General features: G+C 54.3%; 2 protein-coding genes and 1 long non-coding RNA gene across 7 annotated transcripts in view; 2 read left to right on the top strand and 1 right to left on the bottom strand.

Moving 5' to 3' along the window:
* ABCC8 (ATP binding cassette subfamily C member 8) overlaps window positions 1-12,453 on the top strand; it is a 73,512-nt gene extending 61,059 nt beyond the window's left edge. For all 4 annotated transcript variants that reach the window (XM_047690451.1, XM_047690449.1, XM_047690450.1 and 1 more), the window contains 13 exons: window positions 645-714; window positions 1,207-1,364; window positions 3,149-3,241; window positions 6,972-7,074; window positions 7,641-7,754; window positions 8,063-8,183; window positions 8,284-8,414; window positions 9,340-9,418; window positions 9,637-9,745; window positions 10,114-10,217; window positions 11,017-11,150; window positions 11,601-11,663; window positions 12,207-12,453. In XM_047690451.1, coding sequence (XP_047546407.1) covers window positions 645-714; window positions 1,207-1,364; window positions 3,149-3,241; window positions 6,972-7,074; window positions 7,641-7,754; window positions 8,063-8,183; window positions 8,284-8,414; window positions 9,340-9,418; window positions 9,637-9,745; window positions 10,114-10,217; window positions 11,017-11,150; window positions 11,601-11,663; window positions 12,207-12,344 — 1,417 coding nt within the window. In that variant the 3' untranslated portion in view covers window positions 12,345-12,453. The remainder of the gene's footprint in view (window positions 1-644; window positions 715-1,206; window positions 1,365-3,148; window positions 3,242-6,971; window positions 7,075-7,640; window positions 7,755-8,062; window positions 8,184-8,283; window positions 8,415-9,339; window positions 9,419-9,636; window positions 9,746-10,113; window positions 10,218-11,016; window positions 11,151-11,600; window positions 11,664-12,206) is intronic.
* Window positions 564-16,265, bottom strand: LOC125078218 (uncharacterized). 2 transcript variants are annotated; one of them, XR_007120828.1, is made up of 10 exons: window positions 16,143-16,265; window positions 11,754-11,819; window positions 10,360-10,441; window positions 9,615-9,710; window positions 9,317-9,389; window positions 8,075-8,146; window positions 6,656-6,772; window positions 5,990-6,128; window positions 1,192-1,477; window positions 564-1,119 (listed from the first exon to the last, which is right to left on the bottom strand). It is a non-coding gene; the product is annotated as an uncharacterized LOC125078218 (long non-coding RNA). The 2 variants fall into 2 exon arrangements; XR_007120827.1 differs by having other exon boundaries at window positions 5,990-6,772.
* KCNJ11 (potassium inwardly rectifying channel subfamily J member 11) lies at window positions 15,986-22,681 on the top strand. The gene is made up of 2 exons (XM_047690462.1): window positions 15,986-17,887; window positions 21,875-22,681. The coding sequence occupies exon 1, from the start codon at window positions 16,661-16,663 to the stop codon at window positions 17,831-17,833; it is 1,173 nt and encodes a 390-aa protein (XP_047546418.1). The 5' UTR covers window positions 15,986-16,660; the 3' UTR covers window positions 17,834-17,887; window positions 21,875-22,681.
* The last annotated feature ends 591 nt before the right edge of the window (window positions 22,682-23,272 follow it).

Raw genomic sequence — 23,272 nt, 5'->3', positions numbered from 1 at the left:
CTAAGATGGTCCCTGCCCAATCGACCGGCTGACTCGGTTTTAAAGCACGACAGGCAAACAGGTTATTTGGCCCCTTGTCAATGCCAGGCCTCACCATCTGACGACACTTTTTACTTTTCAGTCTCATGAGCTTTCTGTGGCCCACACACATGACCCCAACGTTTAGTCACCCTCTACTTGTCCCAGATCGGAGCTTCTGAAATCCTCTGGTTAGGGGTGGGGCTGTTCTGGGTCATGGCCAGAGTGATGACAACCAGAGTAGCCTCGCAGGGTCAGCCAGATGACAGGCTGTCCCCAGGGCCCGGTTCACCCTGGCAGATCGTCCCTCTGGAGAAGACTCGGTGTCCCCAGCACAGCTGCTGAGCGAGGCAGGCTGAGCAAACAGCTGAGGAAGGGGGCCATGGTCATACATGGGCTTGAGAGCCAGAGAAGTTAGTCAGCGGCGGCACCCCTTGGGCAGCTGTAGGAATTCTCAGGGACACAGGCCAGACAGGTATTGACAGACTTGCAAAGGGAGCCGCCCCAGGAAGCCAGACCCAGAAATGACCCCAGAGACACTAAAATGAAAGAAATAACTACCCTCATTCAATAAACAGGAAGGAAATCAATAAACGGATGACTAACTTCTTCTGGTTTCCTCTTAGGTTTTTTGAGACCACGCCCCTTGGAAGCATCCTGAATAGATTTTCAGCTGACTGTAACACCATCGACCAGGTACACAAGACTGTGACCCATTTCCCCAGTTCAGAAAGACGCCAGCCCCACACATCTCTTCTCTGGGGCTGGCTTCCCCAGATCTGGTGCTCAGAGCCCTGTGAGACCAACCCAGTGGGTTCCAATCTGATTACAAGGCTGCCTGAGGGCCTGGGGCTGCCCCTGTGAAGCTGTCGAGATAAGACTGAGGGAAACCACAGCCCTTTGGCTTCCATCCAATACCCCCTGGCTCACATCAGTAAGGTTCCAGTGTAGTCTGAACCAAGGTGACTGCTTTTGTGGCGAATATTCCTTTCGATTCAGCTTGTGTTTTTGGTTTATCATCGTACTAGATGGTGAGGAAACAAAGTCCTGATTCCTGCTTTCAGGGAACCTACAGTGTAGCTGGAGAGATGAGACGTGTGCCTGTAAGAGAGCAAAACATGGTAGCAGGTAACACACTGAAGAAAAACACCACAACTCACCTCCCTCTCTCACCTTCCCCTCCGACAGCACATCCCATCCACGCTGGAGTGCCTGAGCCGCTCCACCCTGCTCTGCGTCTCAGCCCTGGCTGTCATCTCCTACGTCACGCCTGTGTTCCTCGTGGCCCTCTTGCCCCTGGCCGTGGTGTGCTACTTCATCCAGAAGTACTTCCGGGTGGCGTCCAGGTGATGGCAGGCTTTGCCAGCCTCAGGGGAGGGGGGATGGGAGGTGCTCTTCGATGGGCAGTTGGGTACTCTTACTAGAGTAATCATCAGACAGTAGTAGAGTTGTATTCCCCCTGGAAAGGAACATAGAAATGAAGGAAAGAGAGATTCATCTTCCACCAGCCTGATGTAACCATCTGTAAGAGCGCATGTGCGATACCAGCTCTCATCATGCGCGCACGCATACACCACACACACACACACACACACACACACACTGCCGTTAATATCAAAACTATTTCCTTAGGAGGTACGGTCAGGAGTGGAATTGCTAGGTCAGGATGTATACACATCTTTATGCCCTTTATTTTTCATTCATTTTTGCCAAAATCCTTCTCAGGAGGGTTGTAGGAGTCCAGTGACTAGGCTGGTTGCTGATGCATGAAATCAAGGGCACCTGATGGCAGGCGTGTTATGGCAACAGTACCTGCCAGGCCGAGGTACCTCCCAGCCTGCGGTGGCCAGAGCGTGCCTGGGAGCCTTGACTCGAGGGAGCCTTTCACAGTGATCACATTTGCTCTCAGGAGCCGTCGACTCACACGGGCTCCTTTCCTACTCAAAATTTTCTAAGAACAGTCTCCAGAAGTTCTTTCTGGGAGTGATTCTGTTAAATTCATAGGTCCAAACGATTGTCAGGAGAATCTGAAAGAATTTCTAGACCAGCGATTATCAAACTGCCAGGTACAACCTATCCAGGGGTCATGAAATCAGTATCATAGATCACAGCCAGCATTTGTAACAAATGAAATTGGACAGAGCGTGTCGGGCTGTGTGCACAGAATATCAGTAAGTTTTGCTTCATGAAACCTTTGGAGTGTATGTGTGTGTGTGTGTGTGTGTGTGTGTGTGTGTGCGTGCATGCATGTGCACTGATTTGGAGTATGAAATGCATTTCTTACCGCAGGTTATGATCAAAAGCTTAAGTACCTTTTCCAAGTGTACATAGTTGATTAGTAACTGGAGCCAAAATGCCGATTATCAATACAAACAATTAAATTTAGATACATTTTGACCACAATTACATTGCCCATGTGGATCACAATTTGTATGCTGGACAGTGCAGCGCCCAGAAGGAGCCCATCAGTGTTCACAGATCACTGTGGCTTTGTAAGCACTGTGCAAGCTGTTTTACAAAGTTCATTCCTTCTGCCAGAGAAACCACACTGTGCCCCAGGCATCCACTCTGCCCTGGGGACAATCTGTTCAGGAACGCTTACTCCTGCATCCTAGCCTGATCTCCCTGGCACTGATGTGCTTGTCAACGAACAGCTGTGGAGAGCAGGGGGCAACCTTGTTGCCGTGGAAACCTCTGGCATTTCCCCTTGTAGATGCCGGCCCGTGATGTGCCTGAACTGATTGTGGTTAGCCAGAAGGGACTGGAAGCTTTGCATTAGGTCTTTCTGCTCCTTTCGCTAGCGTCTCAAGGTTCAGGTTGGTCCCTGCCACCCCACCCCACCCCCCGTGAGAGAGAACCCACCATGCCTGCCCTGCCTTACTGCAGAGTGAGGGACAGACACACATGGGAGGCAAACGGTGCCCGCAGTCACAGCGCCTGCCCTGGCATGCTGTTTGAGCATTTTGCTGGGGTGGCACCGCTAGCTTCCCTCTCTCTACAGGGGAGATGCTGAGACCTGGACAGGTGAAGCCATTTGCTCACACAGTGGTTGGACAGGGGGAGCTGGGATTCAGATCTGGGCTGAGCCCTGCATCCCCCTCCTGACCATTCTGCTCTGCTCCCTGCACAGGGACCTGCAGCAGCTGGACGACACCACGCAGCTCCCCCTGCTCTCCCACTTTGCTGAAACCGTGGAAGGTCTCACCACCATCCGGGCCTTCAGGTACCAGATTTACCCCAAGGTGGGGGGGGGGGGGGCCGGGGCCATGGGTCATGTGATTTGGGTGTCAGGGCTTGGCTTAGGAAGGCCTGGGACACCCGTCTCCCAACCCCTCTTCAGGCCCTGCAGCCTTGACAATGTCCCCCAGTGGGTCAGGTCCGGTGGGCTCCACTGTTTGACCCAGAGAGGAAAATCTCAGCCCTGCAGCCAAGTCCAGAGCCTCTGTGAACTAAGGCAGGACATGAAAAGGAAAAAAGCTGGAAAGTATTGCTCACATATCCACGCTTGAAAGGGTTTTCCATCATGCGAGCCAGCCCTGAGGCCGTCTGGTACTGAGAATCGCCAGTGACTTGGACACTGTAATTAACATGCCAGTCTCATTCATTCTGCACTGCAGTCCAAGACAGTCAAGGTGGTTATTCCCATTTCCAAAGTAAAGAAGCTGAGGCTCAGAGGCACTGCACAGCCCCTCCTGTGTAAGGTCCTCTAAAGCCTGGACTTGAATCTGTCCATTCATTCTGTAAACAGGTACTGAGCTAAAACCCAAGCCAGGTACTAAAAAGACAGAGATGAGTCAGATGAGCCCTTGTCCTGGAGACATTTATAATCCCAGCTCTGCACAAGTCAGGAGAAACCCATGTGACAGGTAGAGAGAAAGGGGAATGCAGACTATGGGATCATAGAAGGGAGGCACTCACCCAAGGCTTCATGGAGGAGATGTTGTTGGAGCCAGCATCAAAGGGTAAAGAAAAGTTCACCAAGCTGGGGGAATTCCCCCCCAAAACTTCAGTGCCCCTGCTTCCTACCCTTGATCATGACATTGGCCTGGACAGGAGCATCTGAGGTCACCTGGGGAGTAGACAGGCTATTGCTCCCTGCCCCAGCCTCCATCTGATGTATTTCAGCATCTCAAAAAACAGGCCAGAGGCCCCTGGCCCAGATAGTTGGACTCTGGTCTTTAAGCCTCACTCAGAGAGTGATTCCAGATTATTTTTAGGATGACACAGCTGTGTAGGGTGTGACAGTAAGCATGCGACACCAAGTCCCATGTCCAGGAGTAACCCTAGGGCTCAAGGACCAGCCAAGAGAATTCCTGGAGGCTTGTGTCTCCTCCCTCCAAGCCTCAAAGCTCTAGGAGAGGTGCCCAGGCCCCCAGTGCTGCACTTGTGGCCCCATTCACTCCCTGGGCCATCTGTGCCAGTGAAATGTCCTCTTAGGGGTCTTGTCTGAGTAAAGCAAAGTGACACAGAGCTCTGCCCTGGCCTTGGCTCTGCTCCCTGGACGGTCCTATGCCGCCTTCCGCACAGAAGCCCCTTGGAACCTGGCATGATGCTCAGGTCTCCTCCAAGCCCCCTTCCTGCACTTCCCAGGTCCTTTGACTCTCAGGGCCACTCCCAGGCCTGGCCTCTACTCAGCCTTAGTACTGTTGCTCTTACGCAGGCTGTCCCAGCAGCCTTCAGGCTGGGCCTGGGGCGGAGGGATTGTGCCTCTCCTCCAGAGGGCCAGACTCTCTCAGTAGGATCTGAGTGGATGCCACCTCCCGCTGCCTGTGGTCAGTCAGGGGAGCCGCTGCCCGGTGAGACCTCCCAGACCCTCTACACTGACACACTGGGAGATCTTTACATGTGGATGAAGGATGTTTTGGTCCTCCTTGTGTGTGTTTAATTCATTGGCTTTTGCCCAGCAGCCTGCCCTGTTGAGAGCTGACTAGCATTTACTGATTGTGCGCCTAACACATGCCAGGCACTGTGCTAAGGGCTATATGTGTGTTATTGCACTGAATGCTCACAGAAGCCCCCTGACATGGCTTCGAGCAGCCACGCTCAACAGACAAGCCTGAGTCACCAACCTGAGGTCACACACATGGTCAGAGCCAGTGCTAGGCCTGGAACCCAGGCCTCTGGGCCCTTCTGGCTTCTCTAGCAAGCCATGTCTTTTCCCAGGAAAGTTTCCAGAGTACCTCAGCCCCCGACTCAGTGTTGGGCTCAGAGGCTGTTTCAGCCCAGGTGGGAACAATTACTGTCCCCATTTTACTAATGAGGAAACTGAGTCTTGGTCCTGACACACAGCCCTTAAGTAAGAAGGCTAAGAATCCAAAGTCTGCACGGCCCCACGCTGGGACTCTCCACGTTCCTCACACCATCACACACCTATCCCCAGAGCCACACCTCCTACACACCCTCACACACACCCACCCCTCAGGCTTGCCCGCCACACACACGTGCACACGCAGGCAGACAGCTTCAGCACGGGCTCATTCACAGCCTTCACAGGAGGCTGCACACTCGCCTCAGCCACATCACACCACCGTGGCTGTGCGATCGTACACTCTCTCACACCTCAGAGACTCACTGGGCTGTCCTCAGACACATGGGTCAGGCACAGCCCCTCCACCCAGAAGTAATCAAAGCAGAGCAAACACCTTCCAAGAGTGAAAAGCAAATGCACGGTTAGACTTGTCTTGAACCCTCCGCGTCCCCCGTTGTTTCCCTGAGGCCAGTGCTAAGACAGCTTTGGCTTCGATTTGTTCCTTCACTCATCATGAAACAAGTGCTCTCTGCCACCTCCTCTGGGCCCAGCTAAGCCAGCCTGGGGTGAGGGGGTGGCCAGGGAGAGTGAGGCCAGGAGCCCAGGCTATGGAGAGAGAAAAACCAAGTCCATTCAAAGTAATGCAAGCAGAACGTGATAAGGGCCCAAGCGAAGGAAAGAAGCCTCCAGAGTTCCTTCCTTGTACCGAGAGATCCCAACTACCTTGGAGGGTCAAGGAAGCTTCCATTTATTCATTCAGCAAGTATTTATTGACAGTGCCAGGTGCTAGGGATGCCCTGTGAGCAAAACAGCCGTGGGTTCCATTCCCATAAGTTTACAGTCTCGTGAGGGAGATAAGCCCCTAGAGAAATGAACACATGAACAGAGGTTATAAAACAAGCAGGTTGCAGAAAGGGAGAACAACGGTCCGGGAAAGGCCACCCTGGGGAGATGTCATTTGAGGTAAAGCCTGAAGGCTGAGAGGAGTCAGCCTTGTGAAGAGCGGAGGAGAAAGCATTCCAGGCCCAGGGGACAGCGTGTGAAAGGCCCTGGGGTGAGAAAGACCTTGGTATTGTGACAAAACTGAGAAAGGGCAAGTAATAAATTATTGTAATTTCTGTGGCTGCAAAGCAGTGAGCAAGGGGATTTGTGGCATGGAAGGATCTCCCACAGGCTCTCGGCAAGGAGGTGGCTCTTTGGCCTCGGAGCCATTGATATTCTAAGCAGGAGTGAGATGGGATGTAATTTATGATTTATAAAGATCATGCCGGCTGCTGTCAGCAGAGCAGGGGAGACCACAGGTAAACCTACGGGGAAGCTGACGCAGTAGGCCCGGTGAGTTTGTGGTGGACAGCAAGCAGGAGAGAGGCAGGCAGAAGCAAGGCCTACTTTGGAGGCGGAAGTGAGAAGTCTTGTAGAGGGATTGGTTGTGAATCCAGATGATTCCTCCGTTTCTGGCCTCGTCGTGTAGGCAGTCGGAAGGTGCTTTACTGTAATAGCGAGACCCTAGGGAGAAGAATGGGTCTTGGGGTGAAAGCAGGATTTAAAGTAGGTGGGAGTCTGGGCAAGTCTGAATCAAGCAGCAAGTTGCTGGAAGGGCCGACCAGAGGGGAACGGCCTACATAACGTCAGACACATTTTCTTGGTAAGTAAAGAGAGGCCTGGGGGCCATGTGACCTTCAGACCCTCCCCATCCTCCCTCCAGGTATGAGGCTAAGTTCCAGCAGAAGCTCTTGGAATATACGGACTCCAATAACATCGCCTCCCTCTTCCTCACGGCTGCTAACAGATGGCTAGAAGTCCGCATGGCAAGTCCACCCACCCCCACCCCGGGCCCCAGGACAAGGGCTTCTGATAGGGGTGTGGAGTCAGAGCAAGGGCCAAACATGGACGAGAGGGCAGGAAGAGAGGGTGGGATAGCAGCTCGTGTGTGCATACAGGGCAGGCATCAAGTCCTCCTGCTTCTCCCAGCCCTGCCTTCCCTCCCTGTGTCTGACCAGAGCCTCCTCTTCCCCATCCCCGCCCAGCGGCTTGTGCACCTGAGGTGTGTGCCAGTAGCCAGAAGAGCTGTGCGTTTCACTGTGACGAGTATGTGTCTGAAGTGGGCCATAAGACCTGTGTGGGCCAGCTGGTGAGGCTGCCTGGTCAGGCCTGCGCAGATGGCTGGGGGTGGGCACCAGAAACATTACACATGTTGTCTCCTGGGGCTCCGGCCTTCAAGGCCTCCTGCATGTCTGATGACATGTAGGTGTGTTGCTGGGCTGGGGTAGAGTCTCTGCTGAGTTTCTCCCCTCCCTGAAGGGAGTGAGGTGCATTGGGGGGCCCCTGTGGCTTCGACCCCTGAGGGCTCATACCAGCTCACTTCCCTCCACAGGAGTACATTGGTGCCTGTGTGGTCCTCATCGCAGCTGTGACCTCCATCTCCAACTCCCTGCACAGGGAGCTCTCGGCTGGCCTGGTGGGCCTGGGCCTTACCTATGCCCTAATGGTGAGTAGCAGCAGACCAGGACAGAGGAGGGCTCAGATGTCAGCACTCGGGGAATCTCAGAGACGCCCTCCAGGCCCTACCCCAAGCTCTTGTGAGTCTGATGCAGGCGGGACCCTGTGGGTAGGAGGGCTAACCCAGGGCCAGGGCCCCAGACGGGTGGTGAGTCAGGATCCATGTTCTTTGTAACCCCCTGGGCCTCCAAGGGAGACCCCTAAAGAGCCAGTAGAAGACACTGAGGGCCCCTGGCCCACTCAGAAGAGCCATACTGGTGGCCGGGGTTGGGCCAAGCGCTCGCTGACTCCCCACAGGTCTCCAACTACCTCAACTGGATGGTGAGGAACCTGGCGGACATGGAGATCCAGCTGGGGGCAGTGAAGCGCATCCACGGGCTCCTGAAAACAGAAGCAGAGAGCTACGAGGGGCTGCTGGGTGAGAGGCCCAGACGAGGGGCGCGTCAGGGGGAGGGGGGGCCCTCCTGGTTACCAGCTGCCGCCTGGATCTGCTGGCTGAGCCCCGGTCTGGCCCCCAGCGCCCTCGCTCATCCCGAAGAACTGGCCCGACCAAGGGAAGATCCAGATCCAGAACCTCAGTGTGCGCTATGACAGCTCCCTGAAGCCGGTGCTGAAGCACGTCAACGCCCTCATCTCCCCGGGACAGAAGGTCAGCGGGCGGCAGGGCAGAGGGCGGGGCGGCCGCCCGCAGTCAGCCCGTGGGCCCCTCACACTGACAAGGCTCGGGCCACCTCTCCCCCACTCCCTCTTCCATGCTCCTTCCGCTGCCCTCACTCACCCACTTAGGAGACGGACACCCCAGACTCCTCTGGCTGAGAGGGCTCTCCCAGGGCACTGCCCCTGAGCTTCAGAGCAGGTCCTCAGGACAGACAGTGAGGCCCCTCGCTTGTCCTGCGGAGGGAGCCTCGGCCTGGCACTCTGACCCAACTCTCTGATGGATTGCCTCCTCACGCCCCACCCCTGCTCTGACAGGGCCCCCTTCCGTCTGTCTCTTTGTCTCTGTCCTTCTGTCTTTGTCTGTGGCTGTCGATTTCACTCTCCCTGACCTTTAGATCTACCGCTCTGCCTGCCTCTGGCCCTTCCCATCTGTCCCCTACCTCTCTTGTCCTTCTGGGTCACCATTTCTGTCTTTGTACTGGTCCCTTATTGTCTTTTCCTTTGGTACCCGTGGGCCGGGAAGCCATGGGGTCAGAGATGACCTCAGTTTAAGGCATGGCACACAGATACACCCCTGTAAACCCCAATGAGCCACCCCCGGGTCCCCCTCCCTTACCCATACCCATAGACCGTGCACCACTGTCCCCAGCTCCCCTGCAGCCCCATACCAGGCACAGCAAGACTGACACCCAGGCCCAGGGAAATGGACATCTCGCCCTGCACTTGCTTGTGGGTCCCCATGGGAGGTCCCTCTGGACCCAGAAAGCAAGCCCAGAGCCAGGACCCAGCCCTAGCCAAAGAGAAGCTAGTCAGAAAGGCAGGACAAAGAGATGCTGTGACCTCCGGTGCCTACACAGCCCGGAGCGAGCACCAGCAGCTCCCCCTGGTACTCACCGTGTCCCTGCTCCTCTTTCCAGATTGGGATCTGTGGCCGCACAGGCAGTGGGAAGTCCTCCTTCTCTCTCGCCTTCTTCCGCATGGTGGACATGTTTGAAGGTGAGTGGTGTTACAGGCACCTCACGTGTGCCCGCAGCCACCACGTAGGACCCCAGTCCCGGTATATGGTCAGATGTCACAGGAAGCCCAGCAATCACTGCCCTCTCCACCCCCACCACATCCTCGATGGGACCCACGCTCCCAGGCTGAACCTGCCCCTGGCACCACCCACTCCCCCCACTCCTTCATGTCCCACCTGTGTTACTGTCTCCGCACAGGGCGCATCATCATCGACGGCATTGACATCGCCAAACTGCCACTGCACACCCTGCGCTCCCGCCTCTCCATCATCCTACAGGACCCCGTCCTCTTCAGCGGCACCATCCGGTGAGCCCCAACACTCCTGCGGTCCACCACCCCGTCCCAGGCCCGGCGCCTGGGAGCTGGAGTGCGAGGAGGGCTAGTGGGCGAGGCCCCCTGCGCTCAGCTGGGTACCCGTCTCAGGGCAGGCAGCCCTGCTCAGGCTCTGGGCACCATGGGCTGGCCTGGTCCCTCACACTTCCACCTTTGGGCCTCTCTCTCTCCTGTGAGCCCCAGGCGGGCGCTGGTGGAAGCAGCTCCCCGGCTTGCAGGCCCTCCAAAGCCATCAGTTCTCACTCACTGCTCCCTTCCCCAGCCTTGACCTCTGTCGGCCCCCGGGGATGAGCCAGCACCCTGCTTCCCTCTCTAAGGGGGCTTTCTGTGACCCCCTCCAGATTTAACCTGGACCCGGAGAAGAAGTGCTCTGACAGCACGCTGTGGGAGGCGCTGGAGATCGCCCAGCTAAAGCAGGTGGTGAAGGCGCTGCCCGGAGGCCTGGGTAACTACTCGGGGAGGAACAGGACGGCACTCGAGGACATCAGAAGGCTAGGAGGGAAAACTCATGCCCGTGTCTGAGGTTTGCCCAGGGTTTAGTCTAGGGTCTGGCAGGACCCCAGACACTATCCTGTGTGCCCTTTTACCTTACGGAAGCCCAGAGAAGTCACGTGAGTTGTCCCAGGCCACACGACTGGTCAGTTCAGGGGCTAGCTTCTCCCAAGGAAACTGGGGTGAGGGGGCAGGGGTGACAGCAGGTGTCACTGTGAGACACAGCTTGCAAGTCCAGTGTATTCGGCCCTGCCCATGGCCACCACCAGCCTGCCCAGCTCTGCCCCAGGGAAGGAGAGGACAGAAGGGGACATCCCAGGAAGGGGTCACTCCTCCAGGGTGCAGGGAAGACTCTGCCCCCGCCACCCTGCAGAGGACAGCAGAGTCTTGATGTATTTGCCACAGCCCCCGCGGCAGTGAGGGCCGGCCAAGCCTTGGCTTCAGAGACTCGCGCCACTGGTGCCCTCACACAGCTCCAGCACCCACACACTCAGTGCACACGCCCCCTCTCGGAACGATGCGGGGCCACAGCCGTGCACCTCTGCAGAGAGTGCTCTTCTCTGTAATTCTTGCAGATGGCACCTGTGTCATTAGGTCAAGTGCAGCCGCCCTGCATACCCCCAGCCTCATGACACACCCGTGCATATTTGCCCTGTACATACATTTCCTAATGCCCTTAAGCCATGCTGTCTACTAAACTCCCAGCACCAGACTAACTCAGCCCCACTCTGCCTCCCCGGGGCTGTTTTCAGATGCCATCATCACGGAAGGCGGGGAGAATTTCAGCCAGGGCCAGAGGCAACTGTTCTGCCTGGCTCGGGCCTTTGTGAGGAAGACCAGCATCTTCATCATGGACGAAGCCACGGCCTCCATCGACATGGCCACGGTCGGTCAGGAGCACAGCCATGGGGTGGGGTCTTGGAGGGGGTTGTCATAGGGTCTTAGGGTGAAATATGCACAAAGTGGTCCCAAAGCTCAAGTCATCTTTAACATCAAGGGCCACTTGAAAGGCAGAGGGCTGGGGCACATTTCTAGCTCACAAACACCCAAGAAACCCACAGAGACTTCGCACTCATCACCTGCCACACAGCCCAGCCAGACACACACACAGCACACACACACACAGAGCTGAGCCCCCAACAGCCTGAGCCCAGCCCCTGAATGCTAGAACTTGATTGGTCCTATGGGAACAAGAACCAGACAGATGGAGGGAGGCATGGGCTAGGATTGGGATCCCATGGGAGCCAGACTGCAGCCATAGGCCCCCATCCCCAAAGCCAGGCCAAACCCTATCCCCGAGGCAGATGAGCCAACCAGTATTGCTCCCACCTGGCAGGAAAACATCCTCCAGAAGGTGGTGATGACGGCCTTTGCAGATCGCACCGTGGTCACCATTGCGGTAAGGGGCCCCTTGCTGGGGTGTAGGGCCACACCCAGAGAGAGGGCTGGCCGCTAGAGGCTGCCATCAGAGGGCAGCCACCACACTCACCTGGGCCTGGTAATCAGGAGAAGCCCCTGAAGTGATGGTGCAGAATCTAGAGGGCTTGCAGGGAACCTGGACCACAGGAAATAGGATGGGTAAGGACTTCCCTTAGATCCCCCTCTCTTTCCCCAGGTCCCAAGGCCCGTCCCTATCCCAAGGTCCCAGGAGCTAGGCTAGGCTACCTACTCTATAGGTAGTGGGGGTTGGGCTGTGAGGTGATCTCTGAGTCTTGAAGCCCAGAGGTGAGAGCAGAGCTGAGGCTTGGTAAGGGGAGAGGGTATCATGAGTGGACAGAGTGCTTGGGGTCACAGCCACCCCAGGGAAGGGCAGTGGCCACAGAGATGGGACATTCCATCCACATGCCTCCTCCCCCAAACTGCAGGAGGGACACCCTCAGCTGCCCCTCCCTTTACCACCCCCCACCCCGCCACCCTGACCAGCACCCCCTGCCCCACCCAGCACCGCGTGCACACCATCCTGACTGCAGACCTGGTGATTGTCCTGAAACGCGGTGCTATCCTTGAGTTCGACAAGCCAGAGAAGCTGCTCAGCCGGAAGGACAGTGTCTTTGCCTCCTTTGTCCGTGCGGACAAGTGAGCCCCTGGAGCCCAAGTGCCACCCCGCGCCCCAGCCTCCCCCACACCGCCTTCCACCGGGGCTTTCTAACTGTAAATCACTTGTAAATAAAGAGATTGATTGTTTCCTACTGGAGGCCTCAGGTCTGGTGGGCAGGGACAGGGTGGCCTGTAAGTCCGGTGGACATGAGTCTGTATGAGTGTGGCCAGAAGTGCATTTTCTTATCTGTGAAATGAGGTTTGCAGTAGTCTGCTCAGGCATAATAAAATTGCGGCCAAAGAGACGTAAACAGAAATGTCCTCTGAGAGATCTGGAGGCTGGAAGTCCAAGATCAAAGTGTCATAGGTTTGGTTTCTCCTAAGGACCTAATTACCTCCTTACAGGCCTTATCTCCAAATACTGTCATGGTGGGGGACATCAACAGGAATTTAGGGCTCTAACAAATAGATGGGGGGGCAGACACAATTCAGTCTGTAACAAGGGTTATCACATTTTTTGTGATTATCTCATTAGACAAAATAGCCCCCTTCCTTCTCACTATATTTCTTGGATTAAACTTGTGGGGTACCCTGGATTAGTACCACTTCCATGACAAATGACAGGAACCCAACTCAAAGGGGCTTAACTAAAAACTGGAATTTATTACCCTATGTGATGGAGAAGGTCAGGAGGTGTACTACTTCAGGCATGGCTGGATCCAGCCATCTGACCACAAGCATGTGTTTCCATTTCTGGATTCTTTCTTCCCCTCCCTCCATGATGACAAATGGCCACTAGCCCCTCCAGCTTATACCCTACCACTCTGAAAAAGAGTCCCAGCAAAATTCTTGGGAGCAAATTTCAGTGGGCCAAGTTAGGTCATACCCCTACCTCTACCCAAGCACTGTGGTCAGAGGGATGGGCTACGCTGACTGGCTAGGCCTGGATCACATGTCCCCATCTGTGGCACCCATGGAGAGGCATTCAGAATGGAAGAAGGGTGGTCCTTCAGAGGGAAGCACGATGCATATACCACAAGTCACCCAGGTAGTGTCTGGAGATGCTGAGACCCAGACACTGGGGAGATCAAAACAACAGATACCCTTAGATTCCATCAGCATCGTGAAGCAGGAATGCATAGCTCCCCGAGCCCAGAAATGGCAGGTGCTCATTTACATATCACGTTTTAATCATTTTCACATTGACTCCAGTACTGGCTATCCCAGCTCTAGGGTGCAGACCCAGGAGTCTTGGGACTGTGTCCCTCTCAGTTGCTATGGGATCAGAGCAATGTAAGGACAACCCTCCAGTCACTGGAGAGAGGCCCAACACAGACCTTTTGGATATTCCAAGAGCCAGAGGGGATCAGGAAGTGAGAGTTCTGTAAGACCTGGTAGGCTGTCTAGGGGAGGCAAGATGTGAGTTGGGCATGAGAGAAGTGGGAATGAGACAGGCAGAGTTAGAGAAAATGGCCCATGGGGCGGGGGGCTGGGGACATAGGATCATAGGGCCTTAAATGCCAGGATAAGGAGTCTGGGATAAGCCTATGAACAAAGGGGAAGTGGAAAAGGTTTCTGACAAATTCAGTATTTGGGGGAGTTGAATATAAGAAGGTAAGGATGGAGGAGGGCTGGAGGCTGAGCTCTCTGGGTAAGGGGCTCACCCTCCTAGAAAGGGCAGAGCAGGTAATAGCTGAGGCCTCAGGACCACACTGTGAGGCAAGGCCTTGCCTTTCCAGCTCTAAGATGTCTCTAGGGGCCACCCTCTCTACTGAAGGGCCTCCTAAGAGCAGAGCCTGGGAGAGGAGAAGATTCCTAACCCCACCCCCACCTTGTGCCCACTACACCCCACGGGATTGAAGGGAAGTAGCAGGGATAGGGCAATGTCTATACTGAAGTCTTGCAGAGATGCCCAAGGCCATTCTGGCCCAAACCTCTCTATAGTATCCCTGATGGTCTGCCAACTTTGACTTGGATACCCCAAAGATACGGGTCATCTCTGGTTATTAGAACTGACTCTTTCATATGTGAAATCACAACCTGCCTCCTTTCCACTCAGTGTCTGTACTGGTTGTATACTTTGGGCCACATAAAACTATTAGTTCACCCTCCTTGGACTCCTGGGGTTTCTGCACTAGTGCCCAAACTCCATAGGGGGCTCTCTAAGGCTCCTTTTCCGGTGGCTGAACAGATGTAGTTACACAGAGAGTTTTCCTGTGTAACCTTGTCTCCTTGAACTCTCCCACTCTGATCATCCTATTCTCCCCTCCCCACTCTAGGGACTGCATCTCTGTTAATACAGCCCAAGCTCACACTTACCCTGAGTAACAGTGTTGACTCTGCCTACAGATGAGTATGAGACGAAAGGAAAACTCAACATGAAAATCATATCTGCCCCCACTGTGGCCCATATCCCCACTGTCCCTATCTTGGGGCCCTGCCTCATGCTCCCACTCCAACAAATGAACACACATGGGTCAGAGCTACATAAATATCTGAGCCTCAGAGAGGGGATGGGGCCATTACTGTCCCAACAACAGAGACCCAGCAGGTTTTCTCTCCCAGCTGAGAACTGGGGCCCAAGCCACAGGGCAACCCTAGACTGATGCCTGCAGTATCAGTATCATGAGCACCACTCATGTTCAGGTCAAGAGCTCGAGTCCCCCAGTTCCCCAAGCCAACCCTAATACAGCCCCTCAGACCCACATTCCTCCCATTACCTAAGGTTTAAGAGACCAGGCGGCAGGTGTAAGGAGGTGCAAAGCAAGTTCCGTAGCTCAAACTCTCTTTAAAATACAGGGGCGTAGTTGTGGAATGATTAAGAAGATGCAACCACCCAGACTTCTGGGCTTTTGCGAATCTGTGTTCCGACAGTGGCTAGTTAAGATCCATTATTTTCTGGGGAGGGGGTCCGTGGCTTTCATCAAATTCTCAAAGGATCTACGACTCAGAAGAGATTAACAGCATCCCCAAAGAGAAGAAGCAGTCAGTTGAGGAATCTTCAGGCCACCTAACCTCTTGCTGTCACCGGTTTGGTGACGCAGCTCCTCAGAGCCTCCTCTCGCTGGGAACCTGCAAAGCCCAATGCTGCACGAGAGGTGCATACTGGCCCCCCTGAGAATGGGAAATTGGAGGAGGAAAGGCAAGCCAACAGGGGCTGCAGTCCTCAGACTGAAAGGGCGGGTCGCGGCGCCCCTCCCTGTCCTCGCGTGGGCAGGAGGAACCTCTTTTTGTCCCTCTGATTGGGCAAACCCTCCAGGCCACACAGAATCTGGAACAGGAAGGCGGGGCGTGGGGGGTGTGAATGACAAGGGGCGGGGCTTGAGTCCGTGCCCGCCCCTCCTCCAGCTCAGGAATAGGTCGGGCTCCCCCTGGCGGCTCCGGTCCCCCACTCCATTCCTCCGGCGCCCCCGCCCTCAATCTTCTGCCCCCATCTAGTACAGGTCGGTCTCAGCGGACCAACGGACAGACAGGCGGACGGACGCACGAACGAAAGGACGACCCGCTGAGAAGCCCGGGCAGCAGTGGGGGCGGGGAGGCCACGGCTGCGGCTTGAGGAGCAGGAGCAGGTGCCGCGGCGACGAGCGGGCGGGGCAGGACGGAGCTGAGCGCCGGGCGGGGGCGCGGCGCCGGCTTGCTTTGGCCGGCGAGGAGCCGAGAGGCCGCGACCGTGAGTGAGCCCGGCCAGGTTGCGCTGTGGGCGAGGGGATCTGGAGTGGAGTCGGGTGGAGTGGTGACTCTGGAGGGCGCAGGATCCCAAGGAGACAGAAAGGACAGAGCTGGACGGGGATCCGACCGGCCGCGGGGGCGCTGCGGAGGGTGGGGTAGAAAAGGGGCATACCTGGAGGCGAGACCGGGGGTCGTCAGAAAACGAAGCTGGAGCTTGGAAGGGGGCCCGGGAGCAGAAGTGAGTGAGACGGGAGAAACGGTGGGGGTTGTGTGAGGTCTGGCGAGTTGGGAAGATCCAAAGGTGCTAAGTTCCAAGGTAGAGGAGGTGGGTTGAGAAGGAAACCCAGGTGGGGAGAAGGAGCCTCAGCGGGAGGCCCAGAGAAAGTCCGCGGTGGGAGAGAGTTGAGCTGAGATTCAGGCGAGGTGGGGAGCAGGCCCAGGCCGGGTAGGAGGCTCACTAGGCAATGGGCAGGCTGGCCGAGGTGTGAGGCTGGTTTAAAGAGGCAGAGGCCAGTCGGAGGTGAGAAGGAGTCTGGTTGAGGAGGCAGCTGAGAAGTGAGGCCAGCAAAGACTGAGGGTGGACCCGCAGTGGAAGGGCTCTCCGGGGAGGTAACCCCACCGTGAGGCCCAAGGCTTGGACAGGGGAGCGCCCCCCATGGGGGAAGCCTCTCCCCGGTGGTTGCTGGAGCCATGCTGTCCCGAAAAGGCATCATCCCTGAGGAGTATGTGCTGACGCGGCTAGCAGAGGACCCCACGGAGCCGCGGTACCGAGCCCGAGAGCGGAGGGCCCGCTTCGTGTCTAAGAGCGGCAATTGCAACGTAGCCCACAAGAACATCCGAGAGCAGGGCCGATTCCTGCAGGACGTATTCACCACGCTGGTGGACCTCAAGTGGCCACACACGCTGCTTATCTTTACCATGTCCTTCCTGTGCAGCTGGCTGCTCTTTGCCATGGTCTGGTGGCTCATTGCCTTCGCTCACGGTGACCTGGCCCCTGATGAGGGCACTGTTGTGCCTTGTGTCACCAGCATCCACTCTTTTTCCTCTGCCTTCCTTTTCTCCATTGAGGTCCAGGTGACCATTGGTTTTGGCGGGCGCATGGTGACCGAGGAGTGCCCGCTGGCCATCTTGATCCTCATTGTGCAGAACATTGTGGGGCTCATGATCAATGCCATCATGCTGGGTTGCATCTTCATGAAGACGGCCCAGGCCCATCGGCGGGCCGAGACCCTCATCTTCAGCAAGCACGCTGTCATCGCGGTGCGCCATGGCCGCCTCTGCTTCATGCTGCGCGTGGGTGACCTCCGCAAGAGCATGATCATCAGTGCCACCATCCACATGCAGGTGGTGCGCAAGACCACCAGCCCCGAGGGTGAAGTGGTGCCCCTCCACCAGGTGGACATCCCCATGGAGAACGGTGTGGGTGGCAACAGCATCTTCCTCGTGGCTCCTCTCATCATCTACCACGTCATTGACGCCAACAGCCCACTCTACGACCTGGCGCCCACTGACCTGCACCACCACCAAGACCTCGAGATCATTGTTATTTTGGAAGGTGTGGTGGAGACCACAGGCATCACCACCCAGGCCCGCACCTCCTACTTGGCCGACGAGATCCTCTGGGGCCAGCGCTTTGTACCCATCGTGGCCGAGGAGGATGGCCGCTACTCCGTGGACTATTCCAAATTTGGCAACACCATCAAAGTGCCCACGCCGCTCTGCACGGCCCGCCAGCTTGATGAGGACCGCAGTCTGCTGGACGCCCTGACCCTCGCCTCCGCCCGTGGCCCCCTGCGCAAGCGCAGCGTGGCTGTGGCCAAGACCAAACCCAAGTTCAGCATCTCTCCGGATTCCCTATCCTGAGCCCTCGTCGCTCGGGCCCCCACACTGCTTGTGTGCACAGAGGCCGTGTGTATGGTATGTAGGGTGGGCGTGGTGTGGGCCCCTTGTCAGGCCAGGTCCTGGTGTGAGGCTGGGCCCTCTTCAGCTCAGCCTCCCCCCTGCTGTTAGCCCATGGTGTTACAAGGCACTTGTCACTACTCTATTTCTGGCCTCAGAGGAAGCCTGTGCTGGGTTATTTTTGTCTCTGCTCCTCCCCAGCTTGGGACTGGCTCACTCCCCCCCACCCCTCTCCCCAAGGCTGGGGAAGCTGTGGGAAGTGTTGGACCCTAAAGTTGGGTCTCCCGCCAGTTCTGCCTCCCCATGATCAACTGACTGCAGGCTGGACAGGGGAGGAACAGTCCCCAGATTGGCAACCTACTGCTCTGTTTTGGTGACCCCAAGAGATGACCTGCCACTCTTGGTCCCTGAAGAAGTGATGGCCTAATGGGTGGGCCCTGCCAGCTGGGGAGAGCAATCAATGAAGGAGTATATTCCAGCTGAAGGATTAGAGGTGTGGAACTGACACAGACAGGGAAGGTTGAGACTGATCAGACTCCCCTTCCTGGGGCTGACTCAGGTGAGGAGGAAGTGGTGTGAGGACATGCAGCCCTGCTGAACCTTGGTCAGGCACAGGAAAGAGGAGATGGGCCCCTGTGCCCCTGCCCTGTTCCCTGACAGCAAGGCTTCGCTGGGGAGGGGCTGCTGAGCCTGCCTGCTCCCATTCTGTCTCTGCCCCAGGAGGCTGGGATGGATTGGTGCAGACACTGGCATGTCAAGCAGAAAAAGGCTGAGGAAAGAGGTCGAGGGCCCACATACAGATTGAACTCTGGCTCCCCACCGGTGGCTGTCACTCACTATCTGTCCAGAGGGGGCTGTGAAGGGTCTTTGGGTCACTAGAAAAGGAGATGTTGGAAAGCTCAGGCTGCCGGGGGTGAGTGAGACCTCTGATGCAAAGAGGCCTTTGGTCCTTATGGGCTTGACCCCAGACAGGGCTCCTGGAGCAGAGCTACATACACCTGCTGGGGATTCTGCCTTCTGTGCTGTCAATAAAACCTCCCTAAATGCTGGGCAGTTCTTGCTGGGGAGGGAGGGGGCACACTGGTGGACAGGACAGCACACTGCTGGTCCACTTTCCAAAAGTGCCACAGATCCTAGCCAGGCGGCCAGAAAAAGGACATGAGGCTGACCCTTAGCACCCAGTTCAGAGAGACTTTAAGCTTTCTGCCTCAGCCCGCCCAGCCCTGCCAGCCTGTCTGGCCATCTCAGTTCTGGAGCACCTACCAGGCTTAGAGCCCTCGGCTTGACCTCCACTCCTGGGATTTGCTGGAAGGTGGGTGCTCAGGGAAGAGGTGGGCCCATCATATGCATGACTGTACGGGGATATTGCCGGTTTGGTTCCAGACCACCACAGAACAGATACCGCGATAAAGAGAGTCAAATGAATATTTTGGGGTTTCCCGCCGCATATAAAAGTTATGTTTACACTATACTGTAGTCTGTTAAGTGTGCAATGGCATTATATCTAAAAGAAACAATGTATGTACCTTAATTAAAAAACACTTTATTGCTAATAAGCGTTATCGATCATCTGAGCCTTCAGTGAGTCGTAATCTTTTTGCTGGAGGGTCTTGTCTTTTTTTTTTTTTTTTTTTTTTTTTTTGGAGGGTCTTGTCTTGATGTGGATGACTGCTGACCAGTCAGGGTGGTGGCTGCGGAAGGTTGGGGGAGCTGTGGCAATTTATTTTTAAATTAGACAGTAATGAAGTTTACCACATCAATCTTCCTTTCACGAATGAAAGAGATTGTGACATCCCCAAGTCTGTGGCTACTTGAGGTCAGGGACTATATCTGATTCAGCACTGTGCCTGGCACTGAGTAAGTGCTAAGTGAATGAATGAATGAACGAATGAATGACGATAGGACAATAAGCCAGCATCACTGTTGCTGTTTGAGGTCTGCAGTGGGCTTTAGCAGGATCAGTGAGAGCTTGGCCCGGGCTACTCCAGAGGCAGGGCTGAAGAGCCAGGAAGTTGCTGCTGCTGGTCCAAGCTCTAAGCTGCCCCATCCTGCACCCACACAGTCCCCTGACGTTAACCAGTTTGTGTTTTAGGAGGAAGGAGAAGCTACTCAGAGTCAGCCCAGAGTTCTGGAGACAGTGCCCGGTTTCTGGGACTCAGCTTGGCTGTCCATAAGACCAGGAGAGGGGCCAGACTCCCTTAATGAGAAGCTGCTCAGCAGCAGCTTTCTTGGGACCCCATTCAAAGTAACCTTCCTCCACCCCCTCCACAGTAAATGGCTGGTGACCGTGAACCCAGAGAATTGAGGGCTCAGCGCCACCTGCTGGCCACAGTATGCTGGCTACTGGATCAGAAAATCAGAGCCACTGATCCCAGTCTTTCCACCCCTAAGAGAGACCTCCTAGCTTTAAGGCTTAGCTCGGGGAGGAACCGGAAAGTTCCAGGCATGGAGGGAGCTGCTGAGCTCAAAAGGGAAGGGAAGCCAAGCTACCATAGTCCTAGAGTGAAACTGAATTCCTGGTCTGGAAAAACTAGCCCACTAGCCATGCTGGAAACCTGCCCAGGACTGACACCGGGACCTGACAGCCTTTCTGCTGGAGAGGACACACCCAGCTTTTATAAGACCCACTTTCTCTCCCCAGGTGGCATCCTTCCAGCTCCATCCTAAACTTGAGATCCTCCCCAACATCCTTCCCTAGGGGTAGTGAGGAGTAGAGTAGCCCCTGGCTCCCCACAGCTCTCTGAGCTCACCTCTGAGGTCTCCCCAGCTTCAGGTATCAGACACCCTATGTTGTGTGAAGACACAAATTCTGCATGTCAAAGTTATGTTCACCCCAGATAAGGGCAGGTCTAAAGCACAACAGATCTGTCCCAGCTTGAAAGGAGCTGGGAAAAGGCAGAGTGATGGGGTTAAAGTCAATTGGGTTCCAGAGAGTGGATTTGTTGCACTTATTGGCATCCTCTTTGCCATGTCCACCTGCCTGGGGCATCATAAATACCTTCATGGAAAGGGAAGAAGGTGTTACCTCCACGCTCCCCCGTTTCCACTCTGGGAAAACCCCACTCTGGATTGGTATGAAAGGCAGAGCGCCTAGACTGGCCAGCTTGGGTGCAAGGAGTGCGAACTTCTGCCTTTCACTTGAACTTGTGTCCTTCCAGGCACTAATACAAATGAGTGGAACAGGTGATAAAAGTACTAGGCATCTGTGTAATTTATGTCCTTCATTGGGAGAAGCAATAATGTACAGGAGTACGGATCAACAGCACGCAAAGCCTTCCTTAGCTTTCATGAGTCATGTGCCTCTACTTCATGAAAGTACCGTTCTTTGCAGCACAAAGTCCCAAACTCCTCATCCCCAGACCGTTGGCACTCAAGGTGAAACAAAACAGACCACATAGCCCTGCCTCTGTGTATTCTTCTTTACGTCATTTGATCAAGTCCAGTTTTTCTCATGACACCATCATTGTTGGGGAAGGGAAGTTACTCCCGAGAGAAATAAATGCAATACAGTTCTGATTGAGATTTTCATTTGTTGTCAAATTCCTACTATGTCCTTGATCTCCCGTACACCTTGGAAGTAGAATGAAAATCATGCCATAGTTCTGCCTCTTTTGTGCCTCTTCAGGTCTTAAAAGGTCTGACCAGCACACTCATTTCTGTGCCTAATAACTCCTTAATGCACTTTTTTTTCTACATCATAGATTCCCTTTCAATCATTAATGTCCATTCTACAATCCCCTACATTTTACATCTGATGTTTTATCTCCCTATACAAAGATCCCATTTGTCATTTTCCCATATAATTTTATTTTTCCCTTATATTACTTTATTACTCTATTATAATCTCTATAAGACTATTATACTTTCTTTTAAAATCTCAACTGCCTTGCTACTTTTTCCAAAGGGTGTCATTATTTTTGATCCCTCTATTTCAATGACTGTGGACTGCTTTGGGCTGCATCTTTTGTTCCACAGTCCTAAATGTTACCCTGTTCTTCCTTCCAGATCTCTACGTCCTGAGTTTCATTGGCTCCTCTAAAGATACAGTCCTGAAATAGGCACCAACTGAACCGATGCCGCAATCCCCAGTACCGCCACTAGAGGCCACTCTGAACCACCCTCAGGTAGAAGCTCAGCGATGGGGATTTCTACCTCTAGTCAGTCAGCCCTGGAAGCCAAGAGTCTTCAACGTCAGTTAAGCCCATGAATGTGGCCTCCCACACCCTCCTGAGTGACCTAAAAGCTGCGTTTAGGGTCATTTCTTTGACTTTCAGTAAAGATGTGAACAGGGCTTCTCTGCCCTACAAAGATCCTGAAATACAACTGCACATTCCCTGAATAACTACATTCAGAACCACACTGTACCTTACCCATGACTAACACCTGGCCTGAGACTCCCCACAGCCTTGTCAACCTCTGTCCTGAATGAGGTGCCCGTGCACAGATCCAATTAGGAATAGCATCACCCACCTTGGTTCAGTTACAGAAAATGAGGAAATGATTAAACCAACCAACAGAACTGTCCCCTAAGAACAGACAAGAACAGTATAGAGTGAGCCTATCCTCTAGAAGGAAGGATCCAGCTTATCTTTCACACCCCAACCTCACCCTGGATCTTCCTTGGCAGTATGGATCAAAAATCCAAGCTCTACTCTTCACTAGCCATGAGAATGAATAACTCAAAGAATAACTCAGAGATATTAAGTTAAAAGTGCAGCTGCATATTTATTCTTTTTTTTTTTAAGATTTTATTTTTTTTTTTAAGATTTTTTTTTTTTATTTGACCGATGGAGATCACAAGTAGGCCAGAGAAGCAGGCAGAGAGAGAGGAGGAAGCAGGCTCCCTGCTGAGCAGAGAGCCCAATGCGGGGCTCCATCCCAGGACCCTGGGATCATGACCTGAGCAGAAGGCAGAGGCTTTAACCCACTGAGCCACCCAGGCGCCCCATACATTTATTCTTCTATTAGCATGAATAGGTGGATCTCATTAAGTTAAGAAGTAGAATGTGAAAGGAAACAGTTCACAGTCTAGAAATAGTAAGTGTAACTTTGGAGGGAGGGGTATAATTGACATACAGTAGATCAGTTTCAGGTGTATAACATGATCCAGTAGTTGTATATATTCCAAAATATCACCACGATAAGTCTAGTTAACATCTGTCACTATACATAGTTATAAAAATATTTTCTTCTCAAAAGTTTTTCCAAACTTTTTTAAAGATTTACTCTTAGTAACTTTCAAATATGCATTACAGTACTATTAACTATAGGCACCATGGTGTACATTACATCCCCACAATTTATGACCAGAAGTTTGCACCTTTTGACCACCTTCACCAATTTCATCCACCCCACTCCACTCCTGGCACCCATCCTTGTGCTCTCTGTTATCTGTGAGCTTGG

This window comes from Lutra lutra, chromosome 10 (assembly GCF_902655055.1).
Source record: "Lutra lutra chromosome 10, mLutLut1.2, whole genome shotgun sequence".
NCBI classification, from domain to species: domain Eukaryota; kingdom Metazoa; phylum Chordata; class Mammalia; order Carnivora; family Mustelidae; genus Lutra; species Lutra lutra.
The sequence above is the reverse complement of the archived record's forward strand: the minus strand, read 5'-3'. Positions and strand labels throughout refer to the sequence as shown.

Bases quoted from the DNA above. Each gene is read 5' to 3' on its own strand.
- KCNJ11 (XM_047690462.1), top strand. From the start codon at position 16,661: ATGCTGTCCCGAAAAGGCATCATCCCTGAGGAGTATGTGCTGACGCGG.